General features: G+C 41.5%; 2 protein-coding genes across 3 annotated transcripts; both read left to right on the top strand.

The window, feature by feature from the left end:
• The first annotated feature begins 2,699 nt into the window (after positions 1 to 2,699).
• On the top strand, positions 2,700 to 11,522 carry LOC111964188 (adenylosuccinate synthetase isozyme 2). Its single transcript, XM_023987967.1, has 13 exons — positions 2,700 to 2,958; positions 3,894 to 3,996; positions 4,092 to 4,160; positions 4,266 to 4,316; positions 4,412 to 4,478; positions 4,737 to 4,844; positions 4,981 to 5,062; positions 9,750 to 9,876; positions 9,979 to 10,133; positions 10,298 to 10,422; positions 10,600 to 10,697; positions 10,824 to 10,973; positions 11,080 to 11,522. The coding sequence occupies exons 1-13, from the start codon at positions 2,734 to 2,736 to the stop codon at positions 11,130 to 11,132; spliced, it is 1,413 nt and encodes a 470-aa protein (XP_023843735.1). The 5' UTR covers positions 2,700 to 2,733; the 3' UTR covers positions 11,133 to 11,522.
• A 1,664-nt stretch (positions 11,523 to 13,186) lies between these two features.
• On the top strand, positions 13,187 to 21,282 carry stx5al (syntaxin 5A, like). Of its 2 annotated transcripts, none has more exons than XM_023987965.2 (11): positions 13,187 to 13,283; positions 16,515 to 16,752; positions 18,593 to 18,663; positions 18,804 to 18,859; positions 18,938 to 19,008; positions 19,158 to 19,274; positions 19,388 to 19,444; positions 19,585 to 19,666; positions 19,852 to 19,952; positions 20,160 to 20,281; positions 20,480 to 21,282. In XM_023987965.2, exons 2-11 carry the CDS (start codon positions 16,537 to 16,539, stop codon positions 20,637 to 20,639), a joined length of 1,053 nt encoding a protein of 350 aa, XP_023843733.1. In that variant the 5' UTR covers positions 13,187 to 13,283; positions 16,515 to 16,536; the 3' UTR covers positions 20,640 to 21,282. The 2 variants fall into 2 exon arrangements, with proteins under 2 accessions (XP_023843733.1, XP_023843734.1); XM_023987966.2 differs by having other exon boundaries at positions 13,197 to 13,283; positions 16,518 to 16,752.
• Positions 21,283 to 22,619: the final 1,337 nt, after the last annotated feature.

Genomic DNA, 22,619 nt, shown 5'->3' with positions numbered 1-22,619 from the left:
GACTTCCTGACAGGCCGCCCCCAGATGGTAAGGGTCAGTAACAACACATCCACAACGCTGATCCTCAACCCCCTCAGGGGTGCATGCTCAGTCCCTGCCTGTACTCCCTGTTCACACATGACTGCACGGCCAGGCACGACTCCAACACCATTAAATTTGCTGATGACACAGCTGATGACACAGCTGTCTGATCAGGCTGATCACCGATCACGATGAGACAGCCTACAGGGAGGGAGGTCTCCCTCGATGTGATCAAGACAATGGAGATGATTGTGGACTACAGGAAAAGGAGGACCGAGCACCCCCCCCCCCCCCCCCCCCCATTCTCATCAACAGGGCTGTAGTGGAGCAGGTTGAGTGCTTCAAGTTCCTTGGTGCCTAGATCACCAACAAACTAACATGGTCCAAGTGTAGCGTGGTTCATTCTGCGTTGTGTATTTTTAATTAGGATGCTGCCACAACTGATGGTCTGCTCGTTGAAATCTTTTTATTTGCCCTGCACACGAAGAGACAACACACACGTTACCCTTGGTGCAGTCACAGCTCTCCGGCACCTTGCTAGCCGAGGGTCAGGCAAAAGAGCGCCAAAAGGAATTAACAGGTGCTGCGTGCACACACTCGCTGCACAACAGCATATACAAGTAAAACTATACAGAACATAATTCTGACAAAATAAAAGACATACCTGCACACGAAGAGACAACACACACGTTACCCTTGGTGCAGTCACAGCTCTCCGGCACCTGCGCGAGCACATGGACACTCACTCAACCACTGTCACAAGTACTCAGAAGTTACAACAGATACCCCAGTCAGTGAGCTCTGTGAAACTTGTTAACATAAATTCCTACACTGTCCACACTATAACAAACGTATGGTTGCAAAACAGTACATTGTATAACCTTATGACGGTTTTATATCTGTCTCTTATACACATCTAGATGTGTATAAGAGACAGGTCTTCAGATCCTCAAAAGGTTCTACAGCTGCACCATCGAGAGCATCCTGACTGGTTGTATCAGTGCCTGATATGGCAATTGCTCGGCCTCCGACCGCAAGGCACTACAGAGGGTAGTGCGTACGGCCCAGTACATCACTGGGGCCATATACAAGGCCTGTCTCTTATACACATCTAGATGTGTATAAGAGACAGGACCTGGCCTATTTGAATTGGTCCTTGTGTGCAATTTGGTGCGTAATCTAGGGGAACAACATCACACTGCTACACAAGCACACCAAGACAGTCGTGAACAGGGCACGACAAAACCTATTCCCCCTCAGCAGACTGAAAAGATTTGGCAGGGGTCTTCAGATCCTCAAAAGGTTCTACAGCTGCACCATCGAGAGCATCCTGACTGGTTGTATCAGTGCCTGATATGGCAATTGCTCGGCCTCCGACCGCAAGGCACTACAGAGGGTAGTGCGTACGGCCCAGTACATCACTGGGGCCAAGCTTCCTGCCATCCAGGACCTCTATACTAGGCGTGTCAGAAGAAGGCCCTAAAAATTGTCAAAGACTCCAGCCACCCTAGTCATTGACTGTTCTCTCTGCTACCGCATGACAAGCGGTACCGGAGAGCCAAGTCTAGGTCCAAGAGGCTTCTAAACAGCTTCTACCCCCAAGCCATAGGACTCCTGAACATCTAATCAAATGGCTACCCAGACTATTTGCATTGCCCCACCCCACCTCTTTTATGCTGTCACTTTAATAACTCTACCTACATGTACATATTACCTCGATACCTCGAATAACCGGTGCCCCTGCACATTAACTCTGTACCTGTACCCCCTGTACATAGCCTCTCTATTGTTATTTTACTGCCACTCTTTAGTCATTTGTTTCTTTTATTTCTTATTCTTACTTTTTGTAGGTATTTTTTATTTATTGCATTGTTGGTTAAGGGTTAAGGGCTTGTAAGTAAGCATTTCACGGTAAGGTCTACACCTGTTGTGTTCTGCGCATGTGACAAATACAATTTGATTTGAGTTTGATATGTTGGCCTACAAGTAGCCTAGCCTATTAATTTATATGCTAATGTAGCCTTATCCTACCATTTGCCACAATACATATGTTGACATGATGTCTATGCAAATCAATTTGTGCCAATTATTAATGGCTATGTTTGTTTAGTTAATACAATTTTAAGTTTTCACTTGTGATCATGGTCACAGCTCTATCGCAATTGCCAGCTTGTTGTTAGAATGCATTAGATTGACGGTAAAACAAAACAACAATTTTCAAGAATATTCAGTTCATATCCATATTATTAATATTTGTTCAGTGATTGAAATTCCAGCAACAAAAGCAATGTTACCTGTAAAATTGATGTAGTTATGTACATGCCAAAAGGGATTTATTTATAATAACAGCATTCAAACGAGTTCATTTTCCATCAATGCATGTCGATTTATCTGGCGAGTTTAATAAAGGCGAGTTATATTTTGTCTTGCAACATATTCAAATTAATGTATTATGTCACGCTAGCTCGCAATAATATTATTTTGATGGAAAACAAGTTAAGTAGATATTAATTCTTAATTCGCTGTATTATGTTATGGAAAGGGATTTAATTAGGTTTAATGTGTCAAACTCCTCTATTACTGTGAGAAAAGGGCTAGTTTTCAGGGCTTGTTGGTGGGTTTTGTATGGACAATACAATTTTTTTTTTACCAGACCTGGCAACCTCGTTTCCCGCTAATTTTATCTTCCGGATTTAAGCAAAGCACAGCAGCATGGCAGCAGATAGCACATTGTGTAATGGCCAAGAAACGGCCTCCATGAACGGAGAGCCAGCTTTCAAGCGACATCGGGAGAGTGGACAGGTCGAGTCCCTGCGGATTCCGAAGGAACCTCGGAATAAAGTAACCGTGGTTCTCGGTGCGCAATGGGGAGACGAGGGAAAGGGGAAAGTGGTTGACCTGCTAGCGCTGGACGCGGATTTAGTATGCAGGTGTCAGGTACGTAGCTACTCAAACTAGCTAGCAAACAAGGCATTTTGAACTTGACAAAAGTACGCCATTCGTTCTGCTGCGTTGGCTAGGCAAAACCAATAGTAGTTAGTGTATATAATATTTAGGAAATGTGCTTACTAGATAACTTTAGCTATTTAGCAACTTATCATGCGAACGTTAGCATTGCTAGCTAGTTAAGCATGTTATCTGGTGGTAGTGGGTAACAACCCACGACAACAAATGGGTTATCTAGCTACAGTAACGGGTGGGTATAGTTTGTGGAACGTTCCAATCGGAATCTGTTCCAAACACTTCGTAAATAATAAGGTTGCCAACAAACAACGCATATAAAATTGTATAGCGGGCAGAATAAGATACCGGGTAGGGAGTGGCCAATTTTGTTACGTTTTTCACTCACCACGTTTTATTCTGAAAAATGACTGTCCTCACTCTGGTAGCCTATGGACAAACTTTAAGTGTAAACTACGTGGTGAGTTGATGCCTATTCGGCAGCTATTTAACTAGGTGAATTTATCATCTTACTTTGTATGTGCTGTTTGTTGGCATCCTTGTTAGTTAAGTTTTGGACAGATTCCTGTTGGAAAGTTCCAAAAATTATACCCACCCTCATTCGACTAGTTTTGACTGGTGAGTAATAAACCGTTATCTCCTGTTAACTACACAAACACGTGTCCGTATTTTGTACTAAACTGAAGTTTTATAGCTGTTGAAACAAATCTTTACCAGTTAACAGGTAGTTACTTATTCACATTTGTCTGTGCTCAGTGATGTAGTTGTAAAAAAAAAAAAAAAAGTGAATAAAAGTATCAAATGTTGCCAGTTAACTGGTACTTACACGTTCGTTCACTGTTCGTTCACTGCGGGCTGTACTCACTTTCTGTTCCTTCTCTTGTTGTTCATGTAAATGTTGTCTCTTTCAGGGAGGCAACAACGCAGGCCACACAGTGGTGGTGGACTCTGTGGAGTATGACTTCCACTTGCTGCCCAGTGGAGTGCTCAACAAGAAGGCTGTCTCATTTATTGGTGGGTTGACCTTCTCTTACATTTCAGCCTCGACAATGTTTTCATTGGTTTGGTTTCCTATTCAAACCATCCGTAACTGAACTGCTCATCCACAGGGAACGGGGTTGTGATACACCTGCCTGGCCTCTTCGAGGAGGCTGAAAAGAACCTGCAGAAAGGCAACGGTGAGTATTGGCAATTGAAGAGGCCTACAGGAAAGATGATGGAGATAAAAGGGTGAAGGAAGTGGATTCCACTGATAACACTTATTTGTTTTTGTCATTGTCCAGGACTGCAAGGATGGGAGAAGCGGTTAAAGATATCTGACCGTGCACACATTGGTAAGACATGGCTGTTTGTTTTACAAATCTTTGGTTTAGTGTCTTGCAATTCTATGAATTTATGATATATATTTTTTTGCTTTATCTGCTCTTAGTGTTCAACTTCCACCAAGCTGTTGATGGGATACAGGAACAACAGAGACAGCTACAGGCAGGAAAGAAGTGCGTGGGTTTTATTGTATGAGGAAGTGATGGTGACTCTGTGTTCATAAAGCGTCTCTTCGATTAGCAGTGCTTATCTGAGACTCTTTGAAGACGACGCCCTGTTCCTCATTTTATTGTGTGGTGAAAGTGGTTGTAGCAACAACAACAACAAAAAATGGAAGTCATGGCAGCCTTTTAGGGCTACTGCAAAGGCAGTGTTCATTATTGCTGTGGCATTCCTGAATGTCCATTCTTCTGTTTTTGATTGTTTTCCAGTTTGGGAACCACCAAAAAGGGCATTGGACCTGCCTATTCTTCCAAAGCTGCTCGCAATGGACTGCGAGTCTGTGACCTTGTGTCTGATTTCACTGTCTTTGCGGAGAAGTTAGTACCAAAATTATTGTTTGTAAGAATGCATGTAAGTTACCTGAAATACACTTTTGAACCTTAATGATTTTAATGATCAATAAAAAAAGTTGATGTTGATTGATATAGCTGATGGCCTTTTCTTTGTCCACAGGTTCCGTGTGTTGGCAGGGCAATTCCTGACTATGTACCCTGACCTAAATGTTGACATTGACAATGAGCTGCAACAACTGAAGGTGAAAAGAACACTGCTTTAATGTCCTAATATACACTACCATTCAAAAGTTTGGGGTCACTTAGAAATGCCCATGTTTTTTAAAGAAAAGCAAAAAAAGCTGTAAATTATTTAAATAACATCAAATTGATCAGAAATACAGGGTAGATATTGTTAACCTTTCTAGCGCAGGCGTTCCGCTAGCGGAACCCCTCGACAACATTCCGCTGAAAAGGCAGCGCGGGAAATTCAAAAATATTTTTGGAAAATATTTAACTTTCACACATTAACAAGTCCAATACAGTAAATGAAAGATAAACATCTTGTTAATCTACCCATCGTGTCCGATTTTAAAAAGGCTTTACAGCGAACACACAACATATGATTGTTAGTTTAGAGCCAAGTTTTTTTTTTAAACAGCCATTTTTCCATCAAGTCGCAGAAATATAGATCAAATTAATCACTAACCTTTGATCTTCATCAGATGACATTCATAGGACATCATGTTACACAATACATGTATGTTTTGTTCGATAATGTGCATATTTATATCCAAAAATCTCAGTTTACATTGGCGTGTTACTTGCAGTAATGTTTTGATTCCGAAACATCTGGTGTTTTTGCAGATAGCCACAGAAATCCCAGAAATACTCATAAAACATTGATAAAAGATACAAGTGTTATTCACAGAATTAAAGAGACTTCTCCTCAATGCAAACGCTGTGTCAGATTTCCAAAAAACTTTACGAAAAAAGCATAATCTGAGTACGGCGCTCAGAGCCCAATCCAGCCAAAGAAATATCCGCCATGTTGGAGTCAACAGAAGTTAGAAATAACGTGATAAATATTCACTTACCTTTGATTTTCATCAGAATGCACTCCCAGGAATCCAAGTTCGACAATAAATGACTGATTTGTTCCATAAAGTCCATAATTTATGTCCAAATAGCCACTAGTTGTTAGTGTGTTCAGCCCAGTAATCCATCTTCATGAGCACTACCTCCAGACAACTTCAAAAGTTCCGTTACAGGTCGTAGAAACATATCAAAAGATGTATGGAATCAATCTTTAGGATGTTTTTAACATAAATCATCAATAATGTTCCAACCGGAGAATTCCATTGTCTGTAGCAAAGCACTGGAACGAGAACTAACTCTGTCGGGAGCGCGCGTCACGAGCCTGAGGCACTTCTGCCAGACCCATGACTCATTCAGCTCCCATTCCCCCCTCCTTTATAGCAGAAGCCTGAAACAAGTTTCGAAAGACGGTTGACATCTAGTGGAAGCCTTAGGAAGTGCAACTTGGCCTACCGAATACTGTGTATTCGGTAGGCCAAGCTTTGAAAAACTACAAACCTCAGATTTCCCACTTCCTGGTTGGATTTTTCTCAGGTTTTCGCCTGCCATATGAGTTCTGTTATACTCACAGACATCATTCAAACAGTTTTAGAAACTTCAGAGTTTTTTTTATCCAATACTACTAATAATATGCATATATTAGCATCTGGGACAGAGTAGCAGGCAGTTGACTCTGGGCACGCATTTCATGCAAAAGTGAAAATGCTGCCCTCTATCCCAAACAGGTTAATGTTGTAAATGACTATTGTAACTGGAAATGTCTGATTTTTATGGAATATCTACGTAGGCATGCAGAGGCCCATTATCAGCAACCATCACTCCTGTGTTCCAATGGCACGTTGTTAGCTAATCCAAGTTTATAAAAGGCTATTTGATCATTAGAAAACCCTTTTGCAATTATGTTAGCACAGCTGAAAACTGTTGTTCTGATTTAAAGAAGCAATAAAACTGGCCTTTACACTAGTTGAGTATCTGGATCATCAGCATTTGTGTGTTCGATTACAGGTGCAAAATAGCCATAAACAAAGACCTTTCTTCTGAAAATCATCAGTCTATTCTTGTTCTGAGAAATGAAGACTTCCATGTGAGAAATTGCCAAGAAACTGAAGATCTCGTACTACTCCCTTCACAGAAGAGCGCAAACTGGCTCTAACCAGAATAGAAAGAGGAGTGGGAGGCCCTGGTGCACAACTGAGCAAGAGGACAGGTACACTAGAGTGTCTAGTTTGAGAAACGGACGCCTCACAAGTCCTCAACTGGCAGCTTCATTAAATAGTACCAGTCTCAACGTCAACAGTGAAGATGCGACTCCGGGATGCTGGCCTTTCAGCTGTGCTAACATAATTGCAAAAGGGTTTTCTAATGATCAATTAGCCTTTTAAAATGATAAACTTGGATTAGCTAACACAACGTGCCATTGCAACACAGGAGTGATGGTTGCTGATAATGGGCCTATGTAGATATTACATTAAAAAAATATTGGCTGTTTCCAGCTACAATAGTCACTTATACATTAACAATGTCTACACTGTATTTCTGATCAATTTGATGTTATTTTAATGGACAAAAAAATGCTTTTCTTTCAAAAACAAGGACATTTCTAAGTGACCCCAAACTTTTGAAAGGTAGTGTGTGTGTATTATAGCTAGCTTCATTTAAAAACATCTTTGTTCTGAGCCATAATCACCTGCCCAGGTTGCAGTCAAATCAAATGTTAACGTGAAATGCTTACTTACAAGCCCTTAACCAACAATGCAGTTCAGAAAATATTGCTAAATAAACTAGAGTAAAAAGTTACATTAAGATTACATAACAATAACGAGGCTATATACAGGGGGTACCGAGTCAATGTGTGGGTTAGTCAAGGTAATATGTAGGTAGGGGTAAAGTGACTATGCATAGATTAACAGCGAGAAGCAGCAGTGTAAAAACAAAGGAGCGGGGGGAGTCAATGTAAATAGTCCGGGTGGCCGTTTTATTAATTTTTCAACAGTCTTATGGCTTGGATGTAGAAGCTGTTAAGGGGCCTTTTGGACCTAGACTTGGCGCTCCGGTACCGCTTGCTGTGTGGTAGCAAAGAGAACAGTCTATGACTACGGTGGCTGGAGTCTTTGACAAAAAAAATGTGTGCCTTCCTCTGACACCGCCTAGTGTATAGGTCCTGGATGGCAGGAAGCTTGGCCCCAGTGATGTATTGGTCTGTATGCACTACCCTCTGTAGCGCCTTACCATCGGATGCCGAGCAGTTGCCATACGAGGGGATGATGCAACTGGCCAGGATGCTCTCGATGGTGCAGCTGTAGAACTTTTTGACGATCTGAGGATCCATGCCAAATATTTTCAGTCTCCTGAGTGGGGAGAAGGTGTTGTTGTGCCATCTTCACGGCTGTCGTGGTGTGTTTGGACTATGGTAGTTTGTTGGTGATGTGGACATGACCCCTCCTTTTCCTGTAGTCCACAATCATCTCCTTTGTCTTGATCACATTGAGGGAGAGGTTGTTGTCCGGCCACCACACTGCCAGCTCTCTGACCTCCTGTTTAGTCCCAGGGCCCTTAGCTTAGTGATGGCTTTGTGGGCACTATGGTGTTGAATGCTGAACTGTAGTCAATGAACAGCATTCTCACACAGGTGTTCCTTTTATCCAGGTGGGAAAGGGCAGTGTGGAGTGCGATTGAGATTGCGTCTGTGGATCGGTTTAGGTGGTATGCAAATTGGAGTGGGTCTAGGGTTTCTGGGATGATGGTGTTGATGTGAGCCATGACCAGCCTTTCAGAGCACTTCATGGCGACCAACGTGAGTTCTACGGGGCAGTAGTCATTTCGGAAGGTTACCTTTGCATTCTTGGTGACATGGACTATGGTGGTCTGCTTGAAACATGTAGGTATTAGCTTTGGTCAGGGAGATAGTTGCTGTGAGTACACACCCTGGTAATGCATAAAAGGAATTTAGCTCGTGTGGTAGGCTCGCGTCACTGGGAAGCTTGCGGCTGGGTTTCCCTTTGTAGTTCACAATAGTTTGCAAGCCCTGCCACATCTGGCGAGTGTCAGAGCCGGTGTAGTAGGATTCAATCTTAGTCCTCTATTGATGGTTTGCCTGTTTGATGGTTTGTATGAGGGCATAGCAGGATTTCTTTTAAGCGTCCGCATTAGTGTCCCGCTCCTTGAAAGTGGCAACTCTAGCCTTTAGCTCGGTACGGATGTTGCCTGTAATCCATGGCTTCTGGTTGGGATGTGTACTTACTGTCACTGGGGACGACGTCATCGATGCACTTATTAATGAAGCCAGTGACTGTGGTATACTCCTCAATGCCATTGGATGAATCCCGGAACATATTCCAGTCTGCTAGCAAAACAGTCCTGTAACGTCCGTGCCATCTGACCACTTTTGTATTGAGTGAGTCGCTGGTACTTCCTAGCTTTGCTTGTTAGCAGGAATCAAGAGGATATAATTATGGTCAGATTTGCCAAATGGAGGGAGAGCTTTGTATGCATCTGTGTGTGGAGTAAAGGTGGTCTAAAGTTTTTTTTAAGTAAAAAAAAAAAACTTGTGACACGTGACATGCTGGTAGAAATGAGGTAAACGGATTTAAGTTTGCCTGCGGATAATGTCCCTGGCCATTTGGAGCGCCGCTTCTGGATTAGTATTTTCTTGTCTGGTTAGGGATGCTAGTCCACTTATCTCTTGTTTGTGCCCAATGAATGTGATCCTGTTCTCTCTACAGGCAATTACTGTCTCAATTGAGCTGATTCCATGCAGAACAGCCCTTGATAGTCTTTCAGGGGGAGCTAGAAAACTTAAGATACTGAGATGTTTCTCTATGTAGGTGGTCACTGATTTTCCCTCTTTTCCAGGTGTATGCTGAGAAGTTGCGGCCCCTTGTCACCGATGGGGTGTACTTCATGCACAAGGCCCTCACTGGTCCCAGTAAGAAGATTCTGGTGGAGGGAGCCAATGCAGCCCTCTTGGATATTGACTTTGGTGAGAACATAAGGGTTTGAGGGGAGTAAATTACTACTCTGCTATGTAGTGATGGCCATTGGAATATAATTTGAAGGAAATCAAATAATTTGTCTTTTTCAGGCACCTACCCGTTTGTGACATCCTCTAACTGCACTGCTGGGGGGGTGTGCACTGGCCTGGGTGTGCCCCCGTCCTATGTGGGGAGAGTGTATGGTGTGGTTAAGGCCTACACCACCCGGGTGGGTGTTGGAGCTTTCCCCACTGAGCAGGACAATGTGAGTGGATAGTGTTTGTGTTTTGCAGAATTGTCTTAAGTCATACAGTATGAATTTGTAGGGGTGTAAACTTACTGTCTAGGAACCGTCTCTTCTAGTACTTCATATTTACATTCAGTTTATAGTGAATCCCAGATCTGACTGCTGTGTTGATTGTGGTCCAGGAGGTTGGCAACTTGTTGCAGTCCAGAGGGAGGGAGTTTGGTGTGACTACGGGCCGGCGGCGCCGCTGTGGCTGGCTGGACTTGATCCTTGTCAGATACGCCCACATGGTCAACGGCTTCACTGCGTAAGGCTCGGTCTCTCCTCCTGCTTGTCCTTCTTTCTGGATGTGTTCCATACTGTATGCATTGTAATTATTGGATCACCGTGTTCAGTCTGTTGTACTTGTGTATGCCTCCACTATGTTCAGTTGCTGTCTATCTATTGCATAACCGTGTTTGACACCACTGTTTCTCTCCGACAGGATCGCTCTGACCAAGCTTGACGTCCTCGACACGCTGCCAGAGATCAAAGTGGGTGTGTCCTACACTGTTGATGACGAGCCCCTTCCCAGTTTTCCTGGTAAGTTTCTCCCTGCCTAGGGGGACTTATTTTATACAGTTGCTCCGTTCACTTTACCCTTACACATTTGATTTGGCTTGCCCTGCATGCTGACTCCCATCTTATTACCTGTCTTTCCCTCTGTAGCCAATATGGACGTGCTGATGCGGGTGTCAGTGAAGTATGAGACGCTACCTGGATGGTGCTGCAGCACTGAGGATGTGCGGTGCTTTGAGGAGCTGCCCCCTCAGGCACAGAGCTACATCCGCTTCATCGAGGACTTCTTGCAAGTGCCAGGTTAGTCAAGAAACAAGTATTTATGGTGATTAAGCAGCCTTACTGAAAACCAACCTTGTTTTGATAATTGATGATATATTCACCGTGAATTTGATTTTATTTGCAGTGAAATGGGTTGGAGTTGGGAAATCCAGAGAAAGCATGATCAAGCTGTTCTGATCAGTTGGGGAACTGATATATTTTGGGTTTCTTGCCATTACAACAGCTGCTTGGGAGAAGAATGATGATGAATACTTAGATGACTATAAACCTTGGGTTAAAGTCCCAAAGTCTGAAAAGAAAAAACTTCACCAGCAATGTTATTAGTGAAATGTATAACCTGCATTTTATAGCTTTCTTTTCTTCTGATATCACAACACAATATATTGACCATTATGTTCATCCTCCATATGTAATGGACAGGCAGGTATTACATCTTAAACAACTGTGGTAACCATACCAGGCTTTCATCAACCATTTCATTGAACTAGTAATATATTTTTACTAGTAATGTTTTTACAACTGTTTGGGTTTTTGTTTGGTTTCTTTTAAAACAAGATTTTAAAATGACTTCACCTTGCAGTTCTTTTTTACACAATCTTTGCTTAAGGGTTGCGATACTAGGCTAATGTTTTTAAGGAGGCCTCATAATTAGGTCTTTGGATGAGCTGGCCTGTTGTACGAAGGAATTATTTGCAGGATTTTAGATTCTAAAGGGATGCTGTCTGAATGCCTTGATTTCCTATTGATCATTAAAACTTCTTCAGGATTGGTGGGTCCCCTGCGGGACGGTTGAGCTAACGTAGGCTAATGCTATTAGCATGCGGTTGTAAGTAACGAACATTTCCCCCAGGACATAGACATATCTGATATTGGCAGAAAGCTTAAATTCTTGTTAATCTAACTGCACTGTCCAATTTACAGTAGCTATTACAGTGAAAGAATACCATGCTATTGTCTGAGGCGAGTGCACAGTTTTGAATAAACATATTAGGCACATTTGGGCAGTCTTGATACAAAATTTTGAACAGAAATGCAATGGTACATTGGATCAGACTAAAACTTTGCGCATACACTGCTGCCATCTAGTGGCCAATGTCTAAATTACACCTGGCCTGGCTAAATTATGGCCTTTCTCTTGCATTTTCAAAGATGATCGTACAAAAAAATACAAAATAACTTTTGGGGGGGTATTTTACCAGATCTAATGTGTTTTTCTCCTACATTCCTTTCACATTTCCACAAACTTCAAAGTGTTTCCTTTCAAATGGTACCAAGAAAATACATATCCCTGCTACAGGCAGTTAGATTTGGGTATGTCATTTTAGGCGAAAATAGAAAAAAAGGGTCCGATCCTTGTTAAGATCAAGAACTTGTGATTGCACACGAACAGACTGGCTGATGTTTAGAACCTGAGTGAACTCCATTTTTTATGTATATACAAACTACAAATGTTTTCCAATTTCTTTCGGTGTAATGAAGTTAACAAAATGCTTCTACTCACCTACAATTATCAATAAAATACTAAGTGTCATTGCTGTTCTGTTTTGTTGATAGTATCATGTGTATGTTCTTCTCTGTGGACTATTTGGTCTGCTGTCCAATAAAAGCGGTAATTTCCCTTCCCTCTTTCTTTGTCAATGGCCCTGTTCAAGAGGATCATAACTGTAATGTATAGTTGTTCATAAATTGACTGACTTATTGATCAAATTATGAGCAGTTATTTATGATTCAAGGTTCTTTGTAGGTCAGTCGGCAGTTGTCTGCAATGTGGAACAAGGCCATTTTCAAGACTAGCCGTGTTCGAGACCATCAAATCCATGATGCATTGTGGGTAAATGGTGACTGACTGAGCGACAAATCTGTTGGAGCTAGAAACACAAGCATTTCGCTACACCCGCAATAACATCTGCTAAATGTGTATGATCAATAAAATGTGATTACAATAAGTTGTTATTTATGATGCAATGTCTATACACAGACAACATCACACTGACATTTCACACAAATGAGCCGAGCCATTCAAGCTGCAAAGGTCCTGGTTACATCCATTTGATAATGTGAAAAAATATCTAAACTAGTACAGAATTATTTGATCACATGTATGATTTTAGGTTGAATTCTCAGAAGGGCCATTCTCTGTTCTCTATTTGGGATCTACAGCAAAGACATGCATGATGAATGGACTGGTCGGGAATTTGTCCAACTGGGCACCCTTACAACGTAATGTGCTAAACAAGACGTATACGTGGCGCTGACGTCAGCGTTTAGCGGAAGGACCAGTTCCTTCGTAAGCAGTGGAGTGATCAAATAAAGATTATTTATTTACCGGTAAGAGATTGTTGTTATTTGAAACTTGATTATGGCTCGAAAAGATATTCTGATAACACTTGCTTAGTCATGTATCTACTCTGTTTTTGTCGTGCCAATATTTTATAGCTAACGTTAGGCTTATTCAGCTTTGGAAGCCAGAACGCTAGCTACTAATAGCAGCAGGCTTGTTATGACTATTGGGCGTATTAGTTTTGCATGGCCCGATTGCCTCGGGTGTGCGGGTTGGAACACTTTAAACCATTCCATTGGTCCTTAAGTTAAATCTCCACCCACCCTGGGCACCGGGTCATGTGAAATGAACTAGCCCATTTGCCGTTCACTCACCATCCACACAACCTTTCCATTTTCTGTTAGTGCTAACGTGTTACCTATATTCTTCTACATATGTATAACATTATTTAGCAATATTGATGCCGCTTGTCCTATATAATATACTGTAACGACCCTGGGTTTATACGCGCGGATATCGACTCTACCAGTTGAGCGTGCTTTTGGGGCACATTCGATAGCGCGCTGGACTTCGGGCTAGAAGGTCGAGGGTTCGCGCTCCCTGTTTGTTTCATTACAATACTTTACTGGATTCTGAGAGTAGCCTGAGCTATTTTGGACTGTTTGGCCAATCACTGAAGCTGGAGACTCATATCTCCCTCACTAGATTTAAGCACCATCTGTCAGATGGTGACCATCTGTCACAGATCACTGCACCTGTACATAGCCAATCTGTACATAGCCCATCCAACTACCTCATCACCATATTGTTATTTATTTTGCTCCTTTGCACCCCAGTATCGGTACTTGCACACTCATCTTCTGCACAGCTATCACCCCAGTGTTTAATTTGCCATACTGTAATAATTTTGCCACTATGGCCTATTTATTGCCTCACCCCACTTATCCTACCTTATTTGCACACACTGTATGTAGACTTTCTCTATTGTAGTATTGACTGTATGTTTGTTTATTCCATGTGTAACTCTGTGTTGTTGTTTGTGTCGCACTGCTTTGCTTTATCTTGGCCAGGTCGCAGTTGTAAATGAGAACTTGTTCTCAACTAGCCTACCTGGTTAAATAAAGGTGAAATTTAAATTTAAAAAAAGATCAGTTCAGTGTGTCAAATCGGAGGGCCTGTTGTCCGGACCTCTGGCAGTCTCTATGGGGGTGCCTCAGGGTTCAATTCTCGGGCAACTCTTTTCTCTGTATACATCAATGATGTCGCTCATGCAGCTGGTGATTCTCTGATCCACCTCTACGCAGATGACACAATTCTGTATACTTCTGGCCCTTCTTTGGACACTGTGTTAACTAACTTCCAGACGAGCTTCAATGCCATACAACTCTCCTTCCGTGGCCTCCAACTGCTCTTAAATGCAAGTAAAACTAAATGCATGCTCTTCAACCGATCGCTGCCCGCACCTGCCCGCATCACTACTCTGGACGGTTCTGACTTAGAATGTGTGGACAACTACAAATACCTAGGTGTCTGGTTAGACTGTAAACTCTGCTTCCAGACTCACATGAAGCATCTCCAATCCAAAATTAAATCTAGAATCGGCTTCCTATTTCGCAACAAAGCATACTTCACTCATGCAGCCAAACATACCCTCGTAAAACTGACTATCCTACTGATCATTGACTTCGGTGATGTCATTTACAAAATAGCCTCCAACACTCTACTCAGCAAATTGGATGCAGAAGAAGATGTGCAGAAGATGTGCATCTGTTTTGTCACCAAAGCCCCATATACTATCCACCACTGCGACCTGTATGCTCTAGTCGGCTGGCCCTCGCTACATATTTGTCGCCAGACCCACTGGCTCCAGGTCATCTATAAGTCTTTGCTAGGTAAAGCCCCGCCTTTTCTCAGCTCACTGGTCACCATAGCAGCACCCACCCATAGCACGCGCTCCAGCAGGTATATCTCACTGGTCACCCCCAAAGCCAAATCCTCCTTTGGCCGGCCTTTCCTTCCAGTTCTCTGCTGCCAATGATTGGAACGAATTGCAAAAATCACTGAAGCTGGAGACTCATATCTCCCTCACTAACTTTAAGCACCAGCTGTCAGAGCAGCTCACAGGTCACTGCACCTGTGCATAGCCCATCTGTAAATAGCCCATCCAACTACCTCATCCCCATACTGTTATTTTATTTTATTTTTTTAGCTCCTTTGCACCCCAGTATCTCTACTTGCACATTCTTCTTCTGCACATCTATCCCCCATCTATCACTCCAGTGTTTAATTGCTAAATTGTAATTATTTTGCCACTATGGCCTATTTATTGCCTTACCTCCCTTATTTTACCTCATTTGCACACACTGTATATATACTTTTTCTATTGTGTATGTTTGTTTATTCCATGTGTAACTGTGTTGTTATTTGTGTCGCACTGCTTTGCTTTATCTTGGACAGGTTGCAGTTGTAAATGAGAACTTGTTCTCAACTAGCCTACCTGGTTAAATAAAGGTTAAATATTTTTTTTTTAAATGAACTAACAATCAAACATGTGCAAGGCATTCAGTGGATAAACAGCTAGTACCTCAACCAGTATAGGTCGATGAATACATTGTAATCTGGATTTGTTGGATTGTTCATTTTGCAATCCTGGGTTTTGTAGATTTTTTAAGCAAGCACAGTTTTTTTGACCAGAAGATTCTTGGTTGAGTTGTGAATAAACCCCTTGATTGTAATGATTGAATTTAGCTATGGGTCATTCAAGCGATTGGCATGTTTACAATCGGGCACATTATGTATTACTACATGATGCTTTTTCTGGGAATCAGGATTTGGTGGTAGCTAAGAAAAAACAGTTTTACCTAAAAGTTATTTACCTCACACATTGGTTATCACATTTTTCATTGACTACTCTGTTCTTTTATCTTTTAATAAACAAGAGAACACGAATACTCTTTGAGAAAAGTCTAGTAGACTAGTCTATCAGTGTATTGATTGCTACTCTCAAACCCAGAAAATTCTTAAAGAGGATGTGTCTCTTTTGCTTTGTTTGCAGAGTGTCTGTATACATTCACACCAGTTGGTCTGTGGGCGTTATTCTATCCTCAAGAACTCAAGTGAAACAATCTCCTTGTTGTCTGCCTAGTAGCTACTGTCTCATTTTAGACCCAGGGCTTTCCAGGACAGTTTTTGAGGAGCTTGTCATGTTGAGTACACAAGTGTTTTTGATGGATCTTTAACATTATTCGTACTGAAATCTGACTCCGTTTTTCCTCCAGCAGGTGATGTGCCTGAGCATCCATGAACACGCGTCGTCGCCACGGTCCTAGGAACAGCCAGGAAGGGGTGTACCTAGGGCCTGCCCAGACCCAGTCACCGCTGATCCAGTTGCAGGACCCACAACTCACAGCCCCCAGTCCACCGACACCTGCCCCACTGGTGGACATAAGCAACATGTCGGGCAGGGACCGCACCAATGAGTTCCAGTCAGTCTGCAGGTCACTACAGGGGAGACAGGTGAGCAACATGGAGAGACCGTATGTCTTTTAATAATAATATGTATGTATGTTCTGAATTAGTATTAACTAGCTTTACCAAAATAGATGTGACATATTAGCACCATAGAGAGATGTTTATTTATTATTGTTATGTACAGTACCACTCAAAATTTGGACATAACTACTCATTCCAGGGTTTTTCTTTATTTTTAAAATTTTCTACATTGTAGAATAATAGTGAAGACATCAAAACTATGAAATAACACATATGGAATCTTGTAGTAACCAAAAAAGTGTTAAACAAATAAAAATATATTTTATATTTGAGATTTGTCAAAGTAGCCAGCCTTTGCCTTGATGACAGCATTGTACACTCTCGGCATTCTCTCGACCAGCTTCATGAGGTATAATCACCTGGAATGCATTTCAATTAACAGGTGTGCCTTGTTAAAAGTACATTTGTGGAATTTCTTTCCTTCTTAATGTGTTTGAGCCAATCAGTTGTGTCAGACAAGGTAGGGGTGGTATACAGAAGATAGCCCTATTTGGTAAAATACCAAGTCCATATTATGTCAAGAACAGCTCAAATAAGCAAAGAGAAACGACAGTCCATCATTACTTTTAAGACATGAAGGTCAGTTAATCTGGAAAATGTAAAGTATTTTGAAAGTTTCTTAAAGTGCAGTCGCAAAAACTATCAAGCGCTATGATGAAGCTGGCTCTCATGAGGACCGCCACAGGAAAGGAAGACCCAGAGTTACCTCTGCTGCAGAGAATAAGTTCATTAGAGTTACCAGCCTCAGAAATTGCAGCCCAAATATATGCTTCACAGAGTTCAAGTAACAGACACATCTCAACATCAACTGTTTAGAGGAGACTGTGAATCAGGCCTTCATGGTCGAATTGCTGCATAGAAACCACTAGTAAAGGACACCAATAAGAAGAAGAGACTTGCTTGGGCCAAGAAACTTGAGCAATGGACGTTAGACCAGTGGAAATCTGTCCTTTGGTCCGATGAGTCCAAATTTTAGATTTTTGGTTCCAACCGCCGCGTCTTTGTGAGACGCAGAATAGGTGAACGGATGCTCTCCGCGTGTGTGGTTCCTACCGTGAAGCATGGAGGAGGAGGTGTGATGGTGTGGGTGTGCTTTGCTGGTGACACTGTCTGTGATCTATTTAGAATTCAAGGCACACTTAACCAGCATGGCTACCACAGCATTCTGCAGCGATACGCCATCACATCTGGTTTGTGCTTAGTGGGACTATCATTTGTTTTTCAATAGGCCAATGATCAAACACACCTCCAGGCTGTGTAAGGGCTATTTTACCAAGAAGGAGAGGGATGGAGTGCTGCATCAGATAAACTGGCCTCCACATTCATCCATCCTCAAACAAATTGAGATGGTTTGTGATGAGTTTTCCTTCACAGCAGAGTGAAGGAAAAGCAGCCAACAAGTGTTCAGCATATGTGGGAACTCTTTTAAGACTGTTGGAAAAGCATTCCAGGTGAAGCTGGTTGAGAGAATGCCAAGAGTGTGCAAAGCTATCATCAAGGCTAAAGGTGGCTACTTTGAAGAATTTAAAATATTTGTTTAACACGTTTTTGTTAACAACATGATTCCATATGTGTTATTTCATAGTTTTGATGTCTTCACTATTATTCTACAATGTATAAAATAGGAAAAATTAAGAAATACCCTTGATAGGTAGGTGTGTCCAAACTTTTGACTGGTGCTGTATGTTTTGAACGAGCACCAACTGTCGAATCATAACATTCAGGCACACCAAAATAGTTGTGCTTGACATTTGCACACTGATCAATGTTGATTGATGTTCTTTGTCCTTTCTGTTTTCTTCAGAATGGGGTCCAGTCCAGCAAGCCAGCCCTCAGTGCAGTCAGACAGCGCAGTGACTTTACACTCATGGCAAAGTTAGGAGCATTACACTATGTTATTGACATGTTATTGAATGAGAATGGTAGATGATTATGAGAACAGATACATTTTATGTATAGCCTTCTATTGGTATCCATATACTCAACTGTTTGTTATGTTTCTTTCTATTTAACAGGAGGATTGGGAAGGACTTGAGTAACACTTTCGCCAAACTGGAAAAACTCACAATACGTAAGGAAGCAACTTTTTTATTTTTGCGTCCACAATGTGGTTGTGCATATGGAACTCACTGACTATTATCTTGTCTAGTTGCCAAAAGGAAATCTCTTTTTGATGACAAAGCTGTGGAGATTGAGGAGTTAACCTACATTGTTAAACAGGTGAGGAGATATGTATAGTAGATTCAGCTGCTATACTTTGTTGTTACTCTACAGAGTTTATATGTACAGGATGCTGTTCAGGAACACTTTATTAGATGCCTGTTGGGATGTGAAAGTAAAAGCAAGCTGTTTTTTTTTTCTTTGTCCAGGACATAAACAGTCTGAATAAACAGATAGCACAGCTGCAGGGGCTTGTGCGCTCCAGACAGAGTCAGAATGGCAAACACCTACAGACACATTCCAACACCATCGTTGTCTCCCTCCAGGTAACTTCCATGCTCTGACATTCTGATATGTCCATTGGTTTTATCCAATGAAGAATAGTACATGTAACTTTTCCATGTAGCGTTCATTTTATAACAGCCCTTTTCTGTTCTAGTCCAAACTGGCATCAATGTCAAACGACTTCAAGTCAGTGCTGGAGGTCAGGACAGAGGTAAGGCAGACATACGTCTTTCACAGTAAATATTTTGACCAGACTAGTTTTGATTGGATGTTCCATGTATATTTGTTGATTTATAAACCGTTTTAAACAGATTTTCTTCTCAACTCCCCCACATTCTTTTCCCTCTGCAGAACCTCAAAGAGCAGAAGAGTAGAAGAGATCAATTTTCTCAAGCCCCAGCATCCTCCTCCCAGCTACATGCCAGCAACTTCGGTGAGATAAACTACTATCAGCTCCACAGTACAAAACAAACACTAAACAGTACAACCTGACCCCCCTCTCTTTCTATCTCTCTCACTCTCTCTCTCTCACTCTCTCTCACTCTAACTCTCACTCTCTCTTTCTTTCTCACTCTCTCTTTCTCTCTCTCTCTTTCTCTTTCTCTCTCTCTCTCTCAGGTAACTCATTGTTAATGCAGGACGACTCTAAACGGACAGCTGAAGTCTCTATAGACATGGACTTCCGCGCCAGCCAACAGCTGCAGCTTGTCAATGAACAGGTATTACCTCCAATCCTCTTGATGATGAGAAGCATTATAATGATTGTGACATTTAAAACACACTTGACTCAGTGTCCTCTTTCGATACAAATGCTTTTATTGACTGAGACTTGTTTCTGGAGTCATGTGTCAATCAATAATACTGTTTGTTGCTTAATAATTTGCATTCATTCTAAGTGGTGTCACTCTTATGGTGTGTTTGTATAGGACTCGTACATCCAGAGCCGTTCAGACACCATGCAGAACATAGAGAGCACCATCGTAGAGCTGGGCTCCATCTTCCAGCAGCTGGCCCACATGGTGAAGGAGCAGGAGGAGACAGTGCAGAGGTGAGGGAGACATGAAGAGAGAGCCAGAGATTATCAAGCCACTAGTTAAGATGCTTTTCCCCTGATATAACATTGTTGTTCTGATGTTTTGTTGAGCTCGCATATCCAGCAATGATCAGACAGGGCATGCAGTGGTAAGCAGGTTAATGAAACCTCTGACACTCATTGACCTCCCATTTCCCATCCTCTTTCCTGCAGAATTGATGCCAATGTGGAGGACACCCAGCTCAACGTGGACATGGCACACTCAGAGATCCTCAAGTACTTTCAGTCTGTCTCATCCAACCGCTGGCTCATGGTCAAAATCTTCCTCGTCCTCATAGTCTTCTTCATCGTCTTTGTGGTCTTCTTTGCTTGAGGAGCAGGGGGCACTTGGCTAAGGATGAGAGAGGGAGGAATTGTGCTGGAGGAGAGCAGTTTCTTCTTTATGTTTCATACTTTCTCTCCTTGTGGTTTAAAGAAAATACCACTACTAACACACAATTCTGCATATGCTAAGATTTGGTTATGTTGATAATGAATAGCTGTATGGTAGAAAGAAGTTGAAAAACATGATGATTATTATTATTACCATCCATTAAATGGAGTAAATGGATGAGGATGAAATCTATGATGCAGGATAGAAGACTATTGCAGTTGGATTGAAACTCTTCTGTTGTCTTCATGCGTTCTTTCTGTAATTTGTTTAAAACATTCCTACTTCTTGAAGGACAGGGTCAATCCAAAGAGAAATTGAGTCGGAATAGGAAACTGGTAGATTCATTTGGCCTTAAAAGACCTGTATGCTGAATCTCGTGAGGGACATTACTCCTCACAATGCACCTCACTGCCAGCAGTAATACCTCCTTTAGGAGGTTAGGGCTGAATGACAAGGCCATGTGAATGCCGTCTGACCTTCAATCTCTTCTTTGATGGTTAGAAAAGCTGATCGGAAATGTTTGGCCACTCTTAACCTAAACTGTACATGCATTGTGTTCCACAATGATATCATGCACATGAAAGGACATCCATCATGACAGTCAACTTGCCGTGGTTGACCTGAGATAGATTAATGTACTGTGTAAGTGGAGCATTGCCAGTACTTCTGATGCTTTTATTTTCTCTATTCAGATACTGAACTGTATGTGCACAACTGCTTTGCCTTTTACAGCTACCATAGAATATCTTTGAATTAAGATACATTATTTTCCATAAACCGGTTATTTAAATGATGTTCAATCAGAGTCTGCACATAACACCAAATGAGTGGTGTTTTACAGACAGATGTTCTACATTTTTCACCCCCTACCTCCCCCTAATACCCACACACACACACACACACACTTCATAAATGTTCAGTGTTCACACATGTTTTGGGGACTAAATCTCTGTTTTATCTATGTCTCTGAGGTATCTGTAAAGGTAAATGAATTGTAATTCAAATTTGTTATGTCTCCTTTTTGTTCAAGAGAATGACTTGGAGACACTAAAAAAATATTCAAATATACAAACTCATCTGCTTAGCTAATATTCTGGAACACAGAAATGTTGGAATGGATTTTTTTTTTTTAACTGTTTCACACATTTGCTCTCCTCTCTCTGGATATCTTAGAGGAAGTATTGTAGGTCACTGCTAATTTTATTGATACCCCTAATTTCTGTATTTTATCATAAGCTTTTGTTGTAGAAACTGCAAATGTGTAAGCAAAAATTAAAAATAATTGTAAAAGGTTTTTGTTTTTCATTGTCAACGGGAATGTGTTTGTTTTAGTCTAGTCACCACCATAACGTTGACATATAGGTTTATTGTTATCAAGTTTAGGGTTCATTCTAAATTAGTCAAACACTTTGTTTGCATTCTTTGGAAGCTGAACAGTTTATTTACATAGCCTTGTTTTTCAGAATAATTACATCTTCCATTAAGAAACAGAACATATACAGTGCCTTCAGGAAGTATTCATACCCCTTGACTTATTCCACATTTTGATATGTTACAACCTGAATTCAACAGTTTATTTCCCCCTCAGCCATCCACACACACACAATACCTCATAATGACAAAGTGAAAACATGTTTTCAGACATTTTACCAAATGTTCTTGAGAATGAAATACAGAAATATCTCATTTATATAAGTATTCACACCCCTGAGTCAATACTTTGTAGAAGCACCTTTGGCAGCGATTACAGCTTTGAGTCGTCTTGGGCATGTCTGTATCGGCTTTGCACATCTGGATTTGGGGATTTTCTCCCATTCTTCCTTACAGATTTTCTCAAGCTCTCTTAAGTTAGTTGGGGAGCGGCATTGAACAGCAATCTTCAAGTCTTTCCACAGATTTTCAATGGAATTTAAGTCTGGG

This window comes from Salvelinus sp. IW2-2015, linkage group LG5 (genome assembly GCF_002910315.2).
Source record: "Salvelinus sp. IW2-2015 linkage group LG5, ASM291031v2, whole genome shotgun sequence".
Classification (NCBI taxonomy): Eukaryota; Metazoa; Chordata; class Actinopteri; order Salmoniformes; family Salmonidae; genus Salvelinus; species Salvelinus sp. IW2-2015.
This window is presented reverse-complemented; position numbering and strand designations above follow the sequence as displayed.